At 36.4% G+C, this 14,386-nt stretch overlaps 1 protein-coding gene and 1 pseudogene across 1 annotated transcript; one reads left to right on the plus strand and one right to left on the minus strand.

The window, feature by feature from the left end:
• Positions 1 to 3,421: 3,421 nt before the first annotated feature.
• On the plus strand, positions 3,422 to 10,472 carry LOC105563046 (annotated as a pseudogene).
• A 229-nt stretch (positions 10,473 to 10,701) lies between these two features.
• Positions 10,702 to 12,951, minus strand: LOC105563047 (short coiled-coil protein B). The gene is made up of 4 exons (XM_012014318.1): positions 12,770 to 12,951; positions 11,992 to 12,111; positions 11,366 to 11,452; positions 10,702 to 11,273 (listed from the first exon to the last, which is right to left on the minus strand). Exons 1-4 carry the CDS (start codon positions 12,840 to 12,842, stop codon positions 11,131 to 11,133), a joined length of 423 nt encoding a protein of 140 aa, XP_011869708.1. The 5' UTR covers positions 12,843 to 12,951; the 3' UTR covers positions 10,702 to 11,130.
• Positions 12,952 to 14,386: the final 1,435 nt, after the last annotated feature.

Genomic DNA, 14,386 nt, shown 5'->3' on the forward strand with positions numbered 1-14,386 from the left:
ATGAATAAATATTTATGGGTAAATTCACCCACATCTTTCGGTATACCGGCAAGTTAAAATCTTGCTGATGAATTTACCCAGGGTTCTCGTGTTACGACGCCATCGCTGTATTGCGTATAATGACTCTCGCGCGATAACGATTATCGCGCAAAATTTATTACGGCTAGTAAACTTCTTTCTTCGAAAAATTTCCTTTCAACATACGACGTTATACATAGGCATTTTCTTAAAAAAATTGAATAATTATATTGTACATATTAAATAGATTTTACTACAATTTATGTGTGTTTATTTATAAGTAGACAAAGATTCTAATTAAAAAGCTTGAAATAAGTTGTGAGTAGATAACAAATTATTTTAATTCCAGATAGATTTTGTGTAAATGAATTAATTTCTGGATAACTCATTGTTACGGAGAGAAATGCCGACTTCATATTATCGAAAATTATCGTTAATATACTTAGGACATTAGCGATATCGTAGTTAGTATTTTAGCAATGATATTAACGATATGAGAATTTTAGGACACCTGTTTTCAATATTTGCGAACGAGAGCTCTGAGTATTAAGGATTACAGTGTGCCTACAAATGCCGTGAGTAATTCACAATAACATATAATATTGTTATCTGTGTATCGTGTTTTATTTTGTCAAGGAAGTGTCAAACGTGAGGAAGGAAGAGAATGCAAAATTTAAGGGTAAAGCGCTCGCTATGAAGAGAGCTATCCATCGACAGTATGGTAATAATAGACACTGTCATGGAGTTGCTCTCTTTGTGGACGTCGCTTGAGTCAACGTCTCGATGAAATTAATCCTTTGCATCCGTGCAAACATAATCTACAAGGAAGAAATAAGAGAGTGTATTTATATATTTAATTTGTCTTGATTTTAATAACTTGTGTGAATATCTACGAATTTACAGTCATAACCTTTATAAATATTTTTATGAATTATTATATTATAGATTAATAAAACTTTTCGTAGAGCACGTGATACATTGCACCTGGTAAATATGGTTCATTCGCCAATTATTCAATCTGTTAAATGTAGAGAAACTGCGAAGGTACATCTTCTCCGCGTGTGTGTTTTAGTTTTAAAATTGACCGATATTATGCAACAATAATTATACAACAATCAATAAAATGTTTCCAAAATTGGTATATAAAAGAGATTTTATTATTTATCATACTAATTGTCTCAATTTTTTCTTCGGTAATTAAGTAGCATAAAAATAGATCTGCAAATACAGTGACAAGTAAGATCACATGTTTTTAGAAATTAAACAAGACTGCTCGAATATGTTTTGCGAGACTCTGTGTTTTGTTTTTTTACTATAGATATTATCCTTGACAATCGTATAGATCTACCCTTACGAAAAAGTAACGAAATAATTACTAGAAAATTACTGTATATCAGTAATTGAACCATCAGAAATTACTGATGTACAGTAATTTTCTAATAATTATTTCGGTACTTTTCCGTAAGGGTATGGTAGTTGATTCGCCGCTTCACGGTTGTGCAGCGAAAATTGCGTAATCTATGAGTCTATTAACGCCGACCCCTAGTCACTTCACGGTCATGCAGCGAAAATTGCGTGACACTCCACAAAGGGTTAATGCTTACGCACCTTATTGCTCCGCTGTGATTCAATAGCACCGTGCTAGAGCTTGGCCATTACTAGTTGTACGAATAGTGTATCGAAGTGTGCTGTACTCGATCGATAGCCATAACACTTTCTGCAGGTACAATCACGACCGGTGAACTCCGAGGGACGATGACCTTATCGCTGATAAGAGCAGCGCGAGCATTGGCGACAGAATCGTAAGACGACTCGTGGCTTTATTGTATTGCGCGAATTTCTAGGAATAAAACTCTCAGGCGTGCTTATTCTGATTTTACTATTCATACTGTGGAATGAAGTTTGGAAATTCAATGTTAAATTCAAGGTTAAAAACTATCAAAAATATCGTATAAAGAATCTAATTTGCTTTTCTTTTAACTTTAATTTAGCCCAATATACTAAAATAAAGATTATGTTATTATAATATACATTTATAATTAATAATATATTTATAATATCTATGTGTTTTGTGTATGATAATGAAGTATAATATTTATTTAATCATTATTTATAGGAAGATTATTACAGATTAGATAGTTGAAGTGTTAATTAATTTTAAAGCTAAAGTTAGTTTTTATTTATAACCCATAATTTAAAAATCTAACAATGGTATACAAAAGGGTGCAAAAGAACAGAGAGCATATTTCTATTCCATAAAAAAGATATAAAGTTTTTAATATAAAAATTCAGTTAGTCAAATCTGAGGAAAGCATATTTTGTCAAGTATTTGCAACAAATTTCCTTAGCAGAAAGGCAACAAATTGGATGCAAGATTCGTCAATTAAATAGATGTTTGCAAAATGTAACGTACAACTTGTCATATTTTGTTTATATTTTTAAATAAGGTATATTTAAAAGTAATATCTGAAAATACTTAGATATTTTAGATTTTTAAAATTATAGAATAAAATAAAAACGAGCCTTAGCTTTAACTATTTTGTTCCATTTATGTTAAAATGTGTGCATATGAATCTATTTCCTGTTCAACGATATAAATGTAATATAACATGGTATTTACAGGGTTGTTATTCTTATTCTTTTTTATTCAAATGTTTATTATACATTGCATTATCGCACTAGGAAAATATATGTAAGTGTATAATATAATATATGTAAATGTATGTGAGTAATCGCCCTATATTGAGCTTGAATCCGCAAGCGGCAAATTTATCTGCAGAAGTACGATTACACCGACTTTACCATCCATATATGTCAACACAAAGGATAAGTTGAATAATTAGCGATATGAATTTGAATGATCTGAATGAAGAAACTTTCGAAGAACGCATTTCTGCTCTCAAATGTATCGAATTTAGAACCATCACGTTTACAATTCTAATACATAAAGAAAAAATATAGTTTCACGAAATGTCGATAAAGCAGGTGACTGCAATTTTGAGAACTTGCGTTCTATGAATTGCATACATATAATATGGATAAATTCGAATAAAATAATTAGATATATATACCTATATGTATAGAAAAGAAATATATATATATGTCTATAAGAAAACTACATTTATAAAATACATTTTAAATAAATGAATGAGTTGTTGTTTATTCTTTTACAAAATTTATGGTTTGATCGCGATAGAAGTTTTTAGATACGACAAATTTCAGGAATACGAAAGATTGCGAGAAAATATCGATTGATGTATCAATAATTCCGTTCAAGGCTAGATCGCGCCGAATGATGCGGACTTGGTCGTTAAAAGGTCAAAGGTTCCTGGACAAGGAACATTATCAAAACAGCGCACCTCTTCAGGAACACCTAATAACGGCTCCCTAAAGAGGGTCTTAAAAAAGATGCGCGTGCATGCGCTCGGAAGGCTCGGAGGCGTGCTCCATTTTTAATTCGCTTCATCAGGAATCCACAGACCGCCGACGCCGGTGACTGTCAGTAGGCCGGCGTCATGTCTGCTATTATTCGACGAGCCGCTGGAGAACCGGGCTCAGTCGCGTGATAAACGTGGAGCACCCAGGTAGGTGGGCGCCTTGCACGATCACCAAGCTCGGTGGATCCTCAGGCGCGCGGAAGGAAGATCAGCTTCCGTTTCGAGTTTACCCAAAGTGCCATGTGATCGAGAAAAGAAAAGTCTATTTTTTTTCATTCCCCCTGTTCTCGCGCGAACGAAGCTATCGCGGGCTATTCCTCGATCTTTAGCATTTCTTCTTTTCCATCTTGTAATTTTGCAAGAGAACCTCCTACTCGTGTGTGAAGACGATGTAACGTTGATGTAACGTAATGTATTCCGATGTTGTCAGTGTGCTTCTTGCAAAATAATACGATGCAGCTGTAAGTAATTAGTGCGCATGCTGCTGTCGATGTGCCACTTCGAGGAGGAACTTAAGTTGACAATTGCAGTACGTATGTCGTTGGATGGTAATTCTTTCGTTGCGCGACCTGTCGCTGTTTGTTTTTTTATTGAATAATTTAACGTTATCGGTGCGTAAATGCGTCGCGATGCGCAATTATCCACATACTCGTTGCGCACGGCCGCTAGTAGACCGAGACCACCGTTAAATCTCGAAGCACTACAGTGCTTATTTCTGCCTCGAATGAAAAGCGTTTCGCACGGGTGGGTGTTTTCAACACACGTGAATAGATTTCACCTGCTATCTCTCACAGTCTTTCTTGATAAACGTGAGAAATAGCGTTGTTTCAGTAAAGAAGAGCCGCCTCGATTATCCCAGTATAAAGGCTAGAAAGATATACACAGGGATCTGGTTCTAATTCACTTCGCATTTAAATTCGCAACTAAATTCAGTTTGCATTGTAAAGTCTTGCGGGGAAAAGGAGTTATAAAAATAATCAAGTAAAATATAATTTTATCAAATACGAATAATTATGATACCATTTTCAGTCAGAGCTGGATCTTCGTGGCCTAATAATAATTCTGTGTGAGAATTTCGTACCTTTCTAAAACTCGGTAAATTGTGCGCCGATTATTTGTCGGTCTTATGGTAAAACTCCTTGTCAGTTTTTTATTTGCTGGAGCAGTAAATTTTAAACGATTTTAGTTTTTGATGTTGATACGCATTTTATTTAAAATCACTGTAAAGAATTTAGAATATAATTCTTTCTTCTGCGAGTTTTGGAGAAATTTTAATTAATTTTTTAAGTACTTGCGTCATGGGAAGAAATTGGAAATTGGAGTAAAACGTGTAAAACTGTAATAAAATTTTACCGCTGAGCGAATTAAAATGTTGAACGCAGCTTGGTAAATTGACATGTTAGTCTTCAAATGCGAAACGTCGTAACATATTGCATCAAATAATAAAGGAGCAGCTCTTTCGAATGTAATACCCTGGTTACCATAGAATTCACAAAAATACACAAATGTGTGATTTTATATCGTTCCAACGATCGTCGAGTTCTATATGTTGTTTGTCTGCGGTAAGAACTAAAAATGTGATTTACAGCTCATAAACATACGCTTCTGTGGTTCATAACCACATCTCGCATTCAGCCGCAGATGTAGCCACGTGATTCTTAAACTGTTGGAAAATTTGTGTTTTCTTGTGTTGGATCAACAATTTGTTGCGTTCATTTAATATATTAATGTTGTGTTGGACTAAAGTGTTATATTATTAAAACAACTGAAAAAAGTGAAAAATAACACAATATATATTTTTCACTTTACACAATAGACATATTCCATATATTATTAGTGATAGTATTTGGTAAAGTTTCCAGAAGAAATGTTGATTTTATTCTAAAATATAAAAGTTTGAATTATTACATCTGTAAAATATAAAACTAACTTTTTTTTACTTAATTGCATCATTAAAAATAAGTCGATTCTGCCCAAAATTTATTTCAAATTACTTTGAGGTTTGCATTTATTTCGTGTTAAAATATTGACACAGGAGTAGCGTCATCACTTAATACATTCGTATGTTAAATAAAACACCAATTTTTTCAATTGCGTAACAATACCAAATGCGGTTTTCGCGTAAGCAACATAAATTAAGTGGCCGTACATTTAGTGCTGAATGCGCGACGTGAAAATGAGTTTCGCAAATTTATGCAGCAGCAGCAGCAGCAGCGGCGGAAAAACCGAGAAAATGAGTTTGCGCTGGATTCACGAGAATCTGGTACCGCCAACGTGCGACGAGGAGTGCAGCGATATCGACGACAGCTGCAGCGACGACAGTTACGACACGGAATTGTCTCTTCAGGAGGACGACAACGTGACGGAGAACGGGAAGGGTGTCACTCGCGATGGCCGAATGAAGAGGGAAACCAGGAGAGGCCCGACCTCGACCGTCACTTTCGACGGGAACGGGTCGGTATAATCATCCGGATTTATAATTATAAATCGCGAGACTCTATGCGCCAAGTGAATTGCGAATTAACGGTTTTCAGCTTACGTTTAGAGTGTGATTGATAAAATGTCGCAAATAAAATGGGAAACTGATTTGCAGACAAAAATAATGAACCGTTGTCCATTTCGCATGAGCTTCGTCTACGAATCTTCTGGTGGCGGCGAAACGTATAATTCGCGTAAATGGACGATTTTGCATAATTGCTGCAACAAGGTGAAATGCCAGTCCGTCGCTGGATGCACGGCGAACGCGTTTGTCTACCTAGTCGCCCTCCGGCACACGTTATAATGTACATTCATTGATCACTTGACTCGATTAACTTTCTGCTCCATATCGTCGCAGGGTCAGCAGATGCACGAGGTGCAGTTTGTGTTATTAACGGTATCAAACGAGCACGGTGCCGTGCGGGCGTCGCGACTAGACGATTTCGCGCGAGTTGCGCAACGCATCTGTACGAAACTATCATCGACATTTCAATGAGCTCGGGACGAAATGCACGGTGCATTCGCGATAGAAATGAATGATCTCGTTTTCAATTGTAGAAACAAGAGCGAGCTATCTATATTGTTCCCTATATATTGGAAAAAAGAGATTTTACATTACGCTGAAGAGAATTCAGTGAGAAGTGATGGGTGAAAAAGATGTCGAATAGACATCGATCGACATCCTTTCAACCATCATTTCTTACTGGGAGGCTTCGGCAAGTTGAATATTTAAGAATTGGCAAGTTGGATATAGGTATGAGAAAATAATAGGGGAATATTAATATACAATAACCATGGACAATTTGCCGTTTAATTTTTGCTCCATGAGTCACCGCTCTAAAATTATTTCGTAAAATTATACACGGATTACCAAGGATCTAATGCTACTTCGCTCTATAAAATAGCATCGATATAGTATATTTATATACTATATTTATTATTGAGGAAGGAATGGTATTAATCTTAATGGGAAATTCGTAAATTTAAAATACAATGATAGTGCGCGCGTTGTAACACATTGAAAAAAAGATTTATTCTAAATGCAAGAATATGATCTTATAAATTTATTTATGTCACCCTTACTTTAATAAAGTGTGTCAATCTTATTTAATTCGAGAGAGGAAAATCGAGAGGAATTATCGATTTAATATTTTAATATTGTTTTATTTTTTACACAAGGCTGTGATAAGTTTAAATATAAATCAAGAATATTTTTTGTCTTGTTACCAGAAGTCCCTTCCGAGAGGGTGCATTGCACCTGACAGAGATATTAAACTAATTTGACGATGAGGATACGCTGTAGATGCAAAAGTTCTTTCTGAACAATGGCAGTGGATGTGTCGTTAAGAAAAATTAATATAAAATAAAATTAACTTAAACGCGTTCTAGATAATACCGTTTCATCAAATTTCTTTGAAGAAAAAGAACCGGAGAAGGGCAATTAGTTTTTTTTTTAAGAAAAACTATCGAAAAGAATTTAAATAATTCCGTTCGGATATCCTAAAATCTTGGAATAGTTTCACGTAAAAATAAATTTTGTTTATACGAAAGTTTCTTGTGAGCGTTTGACTTGTACACGAAGCCATGTAAAATTCACCGCGTTAACATACGCCTTCTGATAGCGACCGAGCTGTTCGCGTAACTCTTCGCACAAAGCCTATTGACATTTCGTTTCCTCTCCCCCGAGAATCGGTTTAAAATTAACGAAGTACGGGAGAAACGCCTACAGTATCGCGTGGTGCGCTTCATTCACGGAGCTTACTGACCTGGAAAACCGGCCGACCTATATATTTTGCCGCGTTTATAAAGGCGTGAGCACCCTATGAGAGCGGCAAAGTCAACCCTAATGTCTAGCGCGGCTCAAGAAGTATAACATGCCAAAAGAAATATCAAGAATATCTCAAGATATATATTATAATATTATAATATTAAGACAATAAAATATTAAGCGAATAAGCGAAACAGAACTGATATGAATCTAATCAAATACAAATGATTATAATATGCCATTTCTTTTTCATCAGAGCTGGATCTTCGTAGCGTAATAAGAATTCTGTGTGAATTTTGTCTACTTTCTCTAAACTCAGTAAATTGCGCGCCGATTTCTTTATCGGTCTTCTAATCCAGTCTTTGATTTGTTGAAATTCACATACTTAAATCGACAAATGATTTTAATTGTTGACGCTAATACGCATCCTATTTATAAAAATCATTGTACAGAATTTCTTGCGTCAGGTGAATTTTAAAATATCACCTCAGCCAAGATTTAAACCTAGACTTCCCGATCTATGACGATTGATTTAAGTGAAAATTAATTTAAATAAAATATTAATTTAGCATAAACATCTTATTGTATAAGTTCATTATCAGTGGGAGATACTAATTATTATTTTTATTAACATTTAATTCCTAAAAGAATATTTTTTCAAAACGTACTAAACGTTGGTTTTTTTTGCAATTTTATATATCTATGATATCAATAAAGCTAATTCGTTATATTACTGATGCCTCTAATTAACGAGCGATTTTCCTATACTCCGACGATATTCCGTCTTGCGATTAGAAACACACAGATTTATTCTCTATTGCTGTCCACGTTACGTAATATGTAACTATATATGCAGGTAATCTATAGACCATCTAATTGCAATTGTAGAACGGCACGCAACATTGAACGTAATTCCAAATCACGCGAGTACCCGCCTTACGTAATATGGGATCCTCGACAGCCAGCGAAAAATCCTGTCTATAATTGCCGGATAATTAAGCTGTACTGCCGCACCGGGTATCATCTGGCGATTACGCCGTCGGGACGGGTCGAGGGATTACCCGGAAACCAGGAGTCGTATGGTACTTCCAGCATTGCCATTAAATATTAACTAAAGTAAAGTAAACGCCTGTATTATGTTACATATGTGTAACAAGGATAATTTACAATTATGATCGCTATTAAGATTTTTATTGTAAGAGCTTATATACACTTCTGCAGCTTTGCTCCACGCGACGCCGGTATCTTTTGGCGTTATCAGAATACAAAGCGTTGAAACGGAGCTCTACTTGGCATTCGACAAGAAAGGGCGGTTGTATGGAGAGGTGAGATATGGAGAGGAAATAATACGTTAATTACATAGCAATGTGGAAACGAATAAATTTAGCTTTTCCGCAAATTTTCGTCGTGTTGCGAGAGACGTTTTTACAACCGACAGAAATATAGAACGTAATCCGTTATGCTGTACCAGCTATATCTGTAATATTTTATATATAGCACTCTGTGAAATTCTATACAGTTCCGCGTGAAATTCCTTTGGACGCTTTTATTCTCACAACGACCTAATTCACACAACAATTTCACCGAATCTAATTTCATATAGTATTTAATAGTAAATATAACAAATGTGGTAACACAAATTTGTGCATGTCGATTTAATTAAATTAACAAATAATTTTACAATTATTCAAACTGGATCAAGTTTGCTTCAGTCACATTAATTGTCTCTCGTATAAGATGTTATTTATATTAATAAGAATTTTAAAAAGTGGCTAAGATAGATTGTAAATCCGACTTGTCTAATTAAATTTGATTTCAGGTAAATATGACTAATGACAATACCGAGTGGGAACAATGGAGCATTGGTGCCTACGACGCGTTTCGATCGCGTAAATACGTGCACTACGGTTGGTGGATAGGAATAAAGAAAAACGGCCGAGCAAAACCGGGACCGAAAACGTCTTGGGGACAGAAAGCGATACAATTTTCGGCTATCCAAGAGGATTAATCAATCAATCCGAAGCTTCCATGACACAGATACGCTTTACGGGGCATACTTCTTATCTCTAATATTTCAGTCATTGTGTAATTCTTTCCAGGAGAGAAATCCAGGTGATGAATTAACGTGTTTTATGAGTAGAGAATGACGTCGATTGGAAATAAGGATAATCATTCGGACGAGGAACCGATAATCATCGAACAGTAACGTTCCAATAGTATATAATGTTTATTATAACACTGTGTTACTCAACAATGGAATAATTTGGGATTGTGCATTCTGCTTGTGCTCTCAAACTAAAACTCCATCGCAAATCGCAGTTTCTCATATATTTGTAGTAAATACACATTTATTATTATTATGCCAATCGTCGAATCGACATAAGCAAGATAATTCCGTGTAACTTAAACCGTTTCATAAATAGCAGAATTTCTTTGGCCATCTTGCTTATAACGTACGTACGAATATCAGCTTTTCGTAATGTCATCATTTATAGCATATTGCAATTGTATATAATCTTATACGTCTCTTTTGTACATCTATGTGTAATGCGTAAATGTATAAATACGTCAAAAGCAAGAATTTTCTAGTAACAAGCGAATACCTCTATGAAATATACAATAGTTTTTGCAGACGTAAAGGGTGTATTTCAAATAAACGTCTGAAAAAGCATACGAATGCGAGAAGTAGTGTATGAAAGAGAGATAAATTAGTAATTGTATGTAAAAAAATTTATTAAGGTTAACAGTGTATGTTAAATAAAAAATTAAAAGATAAATATTAAATTATTTAGAAATATTATTACTTGGCTCCACACATACACACGCACACACACACACACATATACATATATATATATTAATTATTTTAAACAATAGTTGAACTAGATTGTGTTACTATTTCCAGCAGGATAACAAATACATTACTAATACTATTATGTGCATTAGTTTCGTAAAGAAATTAACCTAATCTTAAATTGTAAAAAAATTAAGCAAATTATATTATATTTTTAAAAAATCAACTTTTACTTAACAAATTTCCTTTTGGGAAATTCGCGAAGCGTTTATGTTTCATAAAAATTGTAGAAGTATAAAATGGATATCTTTGGTGCATACAGTCGTAATTATGTCGTAAGCGTGTTTCAAGTCACAATCACAGTGAGAACGTATTGTAAAATCTTATACGTTTTAAAAAGACGTTTGATTATACTGCAAACAGTAGAGTATCAGAAAGAGAGACATTTTTTTTCTCACAGAAAGTACACAAGCTGGCAAATTAAGCACGAAATACGGGATATTTCTAATATTGTTTTTTGTCGTAAAGCAATCGTAATTAAATGCGCATGCACATTCTTTCCAAGACAATCACAATTATTTCAAGATCAGTGCAGCTTGTTCATGAATTATCTAATTTATTTAGTCAATACGTGTTCACTTCTTCTTAGTGTTGGGACTTGTTGACTGAAACACGCTCGAAGCTGACATTAAATTCTCAATATATTGGCTCAGTACTTGATTTTCACTTCTCAACTTGAGATTTTCCTCCTTCACACTGTCCACTCTCTGTGACAGATCTAGATAGAACACATATATTTGCAACTTTACAAGTACCAAGAGATATTCCTTTAAGTATCTAATCTTAATCTGTATTGAAAAGTATACATACCATCTAAAGTATTTTGCAGTTCAAGAACTTGTGCAATCAATCTAGCTTTCTCTTCTTGCTCATCTGGGCTAATGTCTGGATCTAAGCCTGTAATTAACATAAATCCTTTTATGAATCACTCTAATTCAAACATGATAGATTTGTTTAGGTTGCCAGTAATAAACAACAATGGATACCACTGGTTTGGGTCCTTTTCAAGCACAATTCTTAAAAAATTATGTCATTAACAGTTAATCTTACAATCAAGAGTGAACATCGTTTTTAAAGCTTGACTGTTCAATGACATAATTTTTTAAGAATTGTGCTTGAAAAGGACCCAAACCAGTGGTCGAAACGTTGCACAGTACTCCTGTATTTTATTAAATAGATAAAATAATAGCCAGAAAAGGTCGGTTAAACGTATCCATCACTCTAATTCAATTATATTCTTATAAAAAAAGAGAAAATTTTAGTGAAATTGCTACAATTTTTATCTAACGGTACATAATAACTTGATAACAGGAATAAAAAATTTACTTAATGTTTACTTTGAAAATATTTAACTTAATATCTTTTTGTAGACTTACCTACAAAGACAAACGATACGATTATAAGTAACGAGGAAAGAAATCAGCAATATCACTTACTGTTAGGACTACAGCTCCCATTGGTAAATGTCGATGGAATAGAATCCATGCTACGTCCTCTGCCAAGTGGATCGGATATATGCGAGGCATTGTCTAAGATTTCCTCTTCTGGTATTATCACTGTAAATAACATACAATAAATAACGTTAGGCTGAAATCACATGGTGCAGAATAGAGCTGCGGAATAGAACGTGCGTCAAAGAAGCAACCAATCAGAGCCAGACATTTCCGTCACTCGTTGATACGGCAAAGCTCTGATTGCCTGTTTCTATAACGCACTCTCTATTCCGTACTCTTATTCCGCATCATGTGATTTCAGCCTTAGCAAGATGTTGTTTCACAACGCACAAACAAGAAAAGGCTTAGAGATTCCTTATTGTCAAAGTAGAAGCATATTGAATAGCAAGTAATAGAACGCAAACGATTAAGGACTGAACAAAATACTTTGCGAGATGAGTAAACCGAGGATTTAATTAATATTTCCCGTTTTAACGCCTTCACATCAAATTCGGAGAAACGGAGTAGATGTGACATTGCCATTGCTAATGCACTGTTAAATACAGCTGGACCAATTATCGTGCTATCAATAAGAGCAATCTCTGTGTGTAAACAAAAGAAAAAGAATGATACGGGCTAAGTTAGATGAAACTTGGGACGAGGAGATCGGAGTAAAATAAACTGCTCGAGACGAGCTAGGTTATAATTCATCAGTGACAAGCGTAAAGAAACAGGCAGTCGCCGAGAGGCGTCGCAGAATGAGGCAGCTCTAAGTTCTCACCCTGAGGATCGTCGTCCGCCAGAGGTATGCTGTTCATATCGTCCTGAAGCTTGGCTGTCATCGTCGCCGACATCTCGACTACGGTTGACCAAGAACGTAACGAAACGCACTTAACGACCGTAACCGTAGCGTTGCGTAGCAGCCGATCAGATCGCAGTATTGCTTATAGTTACTAGATGGTAGAGTCCTATATAATAAGAGAAGCGCCAACTTGTTCCGTTCCTACTTGCCGATTGGTCGGTCACGGCCGCCATGTTGCTCCTACAGTTCCGCGGGTTCCGCGCGTAGAGTTGAACGCTGTGTTCCGAATCCGATATTCGCTGCCAGTACTGAAAATGTATAATATACGTGACGTAAACTATAGATTTGCAGTCTTCTTCTTCTTCTTCTTCTTTCCTATGGCTCCCGGCTCAACCGCTGAGCCGACACGGCCACATAGATTTGCAGTACTGGCAGTGAATATCGGAACCAGTCCATACTGATTGTGAGTGCGTGTGAAAGGGGAAGCAGCGACGTAAACTCCCGGTGTTCTTCATGTTCCAAGGGCGACGTCCCGTGGAGCGGAATACGCAGAAGCGGAATCATCGGATCGCTAATCACAAGACCGTTTCGACGGGATTTTTGAAAGAGCTTTATCAGAATGATCCTGTGATTGGCGATCCGCTGATTCCGCTTTCGCGTATTCCGCTCCATGGAAAGTCGCCCTTACAGCACGCTGTGGTCGGAGAGGGAATAACACACACAAGCGAGCAGCCGTGTACGTACGTGTGCTTCGGCCCGAAGCGTCGTGAGCGTCGAGCTCACACGATACGGCTGCTAGGGTGAGTTCTATCCCCTCTCTGACGGGGAAGATTCGGGAAGATTCTCCCTCTGAAACTGGGCACACGCAGTTACTCGTCCATTTTTCTTCCACACGTCGACCTGAACGGGTGAAGCGCCAAGTGCCGATTATTCCACGTGGACTCATTCTTCTACTCTAGGTTAGTCTCTATTTATCTATTTAATTCGTCTCGTCTCTTATTTCTAGATTAAAACTGCGGTGAAGCTACCGCTACAAAAGCTTCGAAGCGCTCTATTTTCTCTACTTTTTGATTGAAAGAGGGGAAAAGAAGAATACTTCGAAGCATCTGTAGCCAGTAAAGGCAACCTAAGCATTCCATTTGCGCGTGGCGTATCACTTAGGTTCTAAATCAATGGCTGCGTTCGGCAGGAAAAGCTGCTTTGCAACTGTTGTAAAATTCGTGAATCTGATTGGTGTGTTCTCTCAATCTTGTGTGAATTTAAGAGCATACGCCACTCAGATTCATGAATTTTACAACAGTTGCAAAGCAGCTTTTTCTGTCGAACGTAGCCATTGTGTAAGAGTATTCGCCGGGAGAGCGCGCCTGCTCCCGGGAACGCTCCAGACAAACGCGCGAAAAGGCGAACACGTGAACGCCGCGAGACGCCTCGTCAGGTGTTCACGTGTAAAGCACGGATAAGCGCGAACCGAAGCTGAGCCGTGCCCGCGAAAAGCCCGACACTCGCTTTCGAGAAGGGACACGCGCCGGTCCTGCGAGTCAGTACGCGACGTAATAAAATTCTGTATCGGAGTTCTTGCGAACGTAGTGGAGATTT

This window comes from Vollenhovia emeryi, unplaced genomic scaffold (genome assembly GCF_000949405.1).
Source record: "Vollenhovia emeryi isolate VEMERY1.0 unplaced genomic scaffold, V.emery_V1.0 DF939181.1, whole genome shotgun sequence".
Taxonomy (NCBI): domain Eukaryota; kingdom Metazoa; phylum Arthropoda; class Insecta; order Hymenoptera; family Formicidae; genus Vollenhovia; species Vollenhovia emeryi.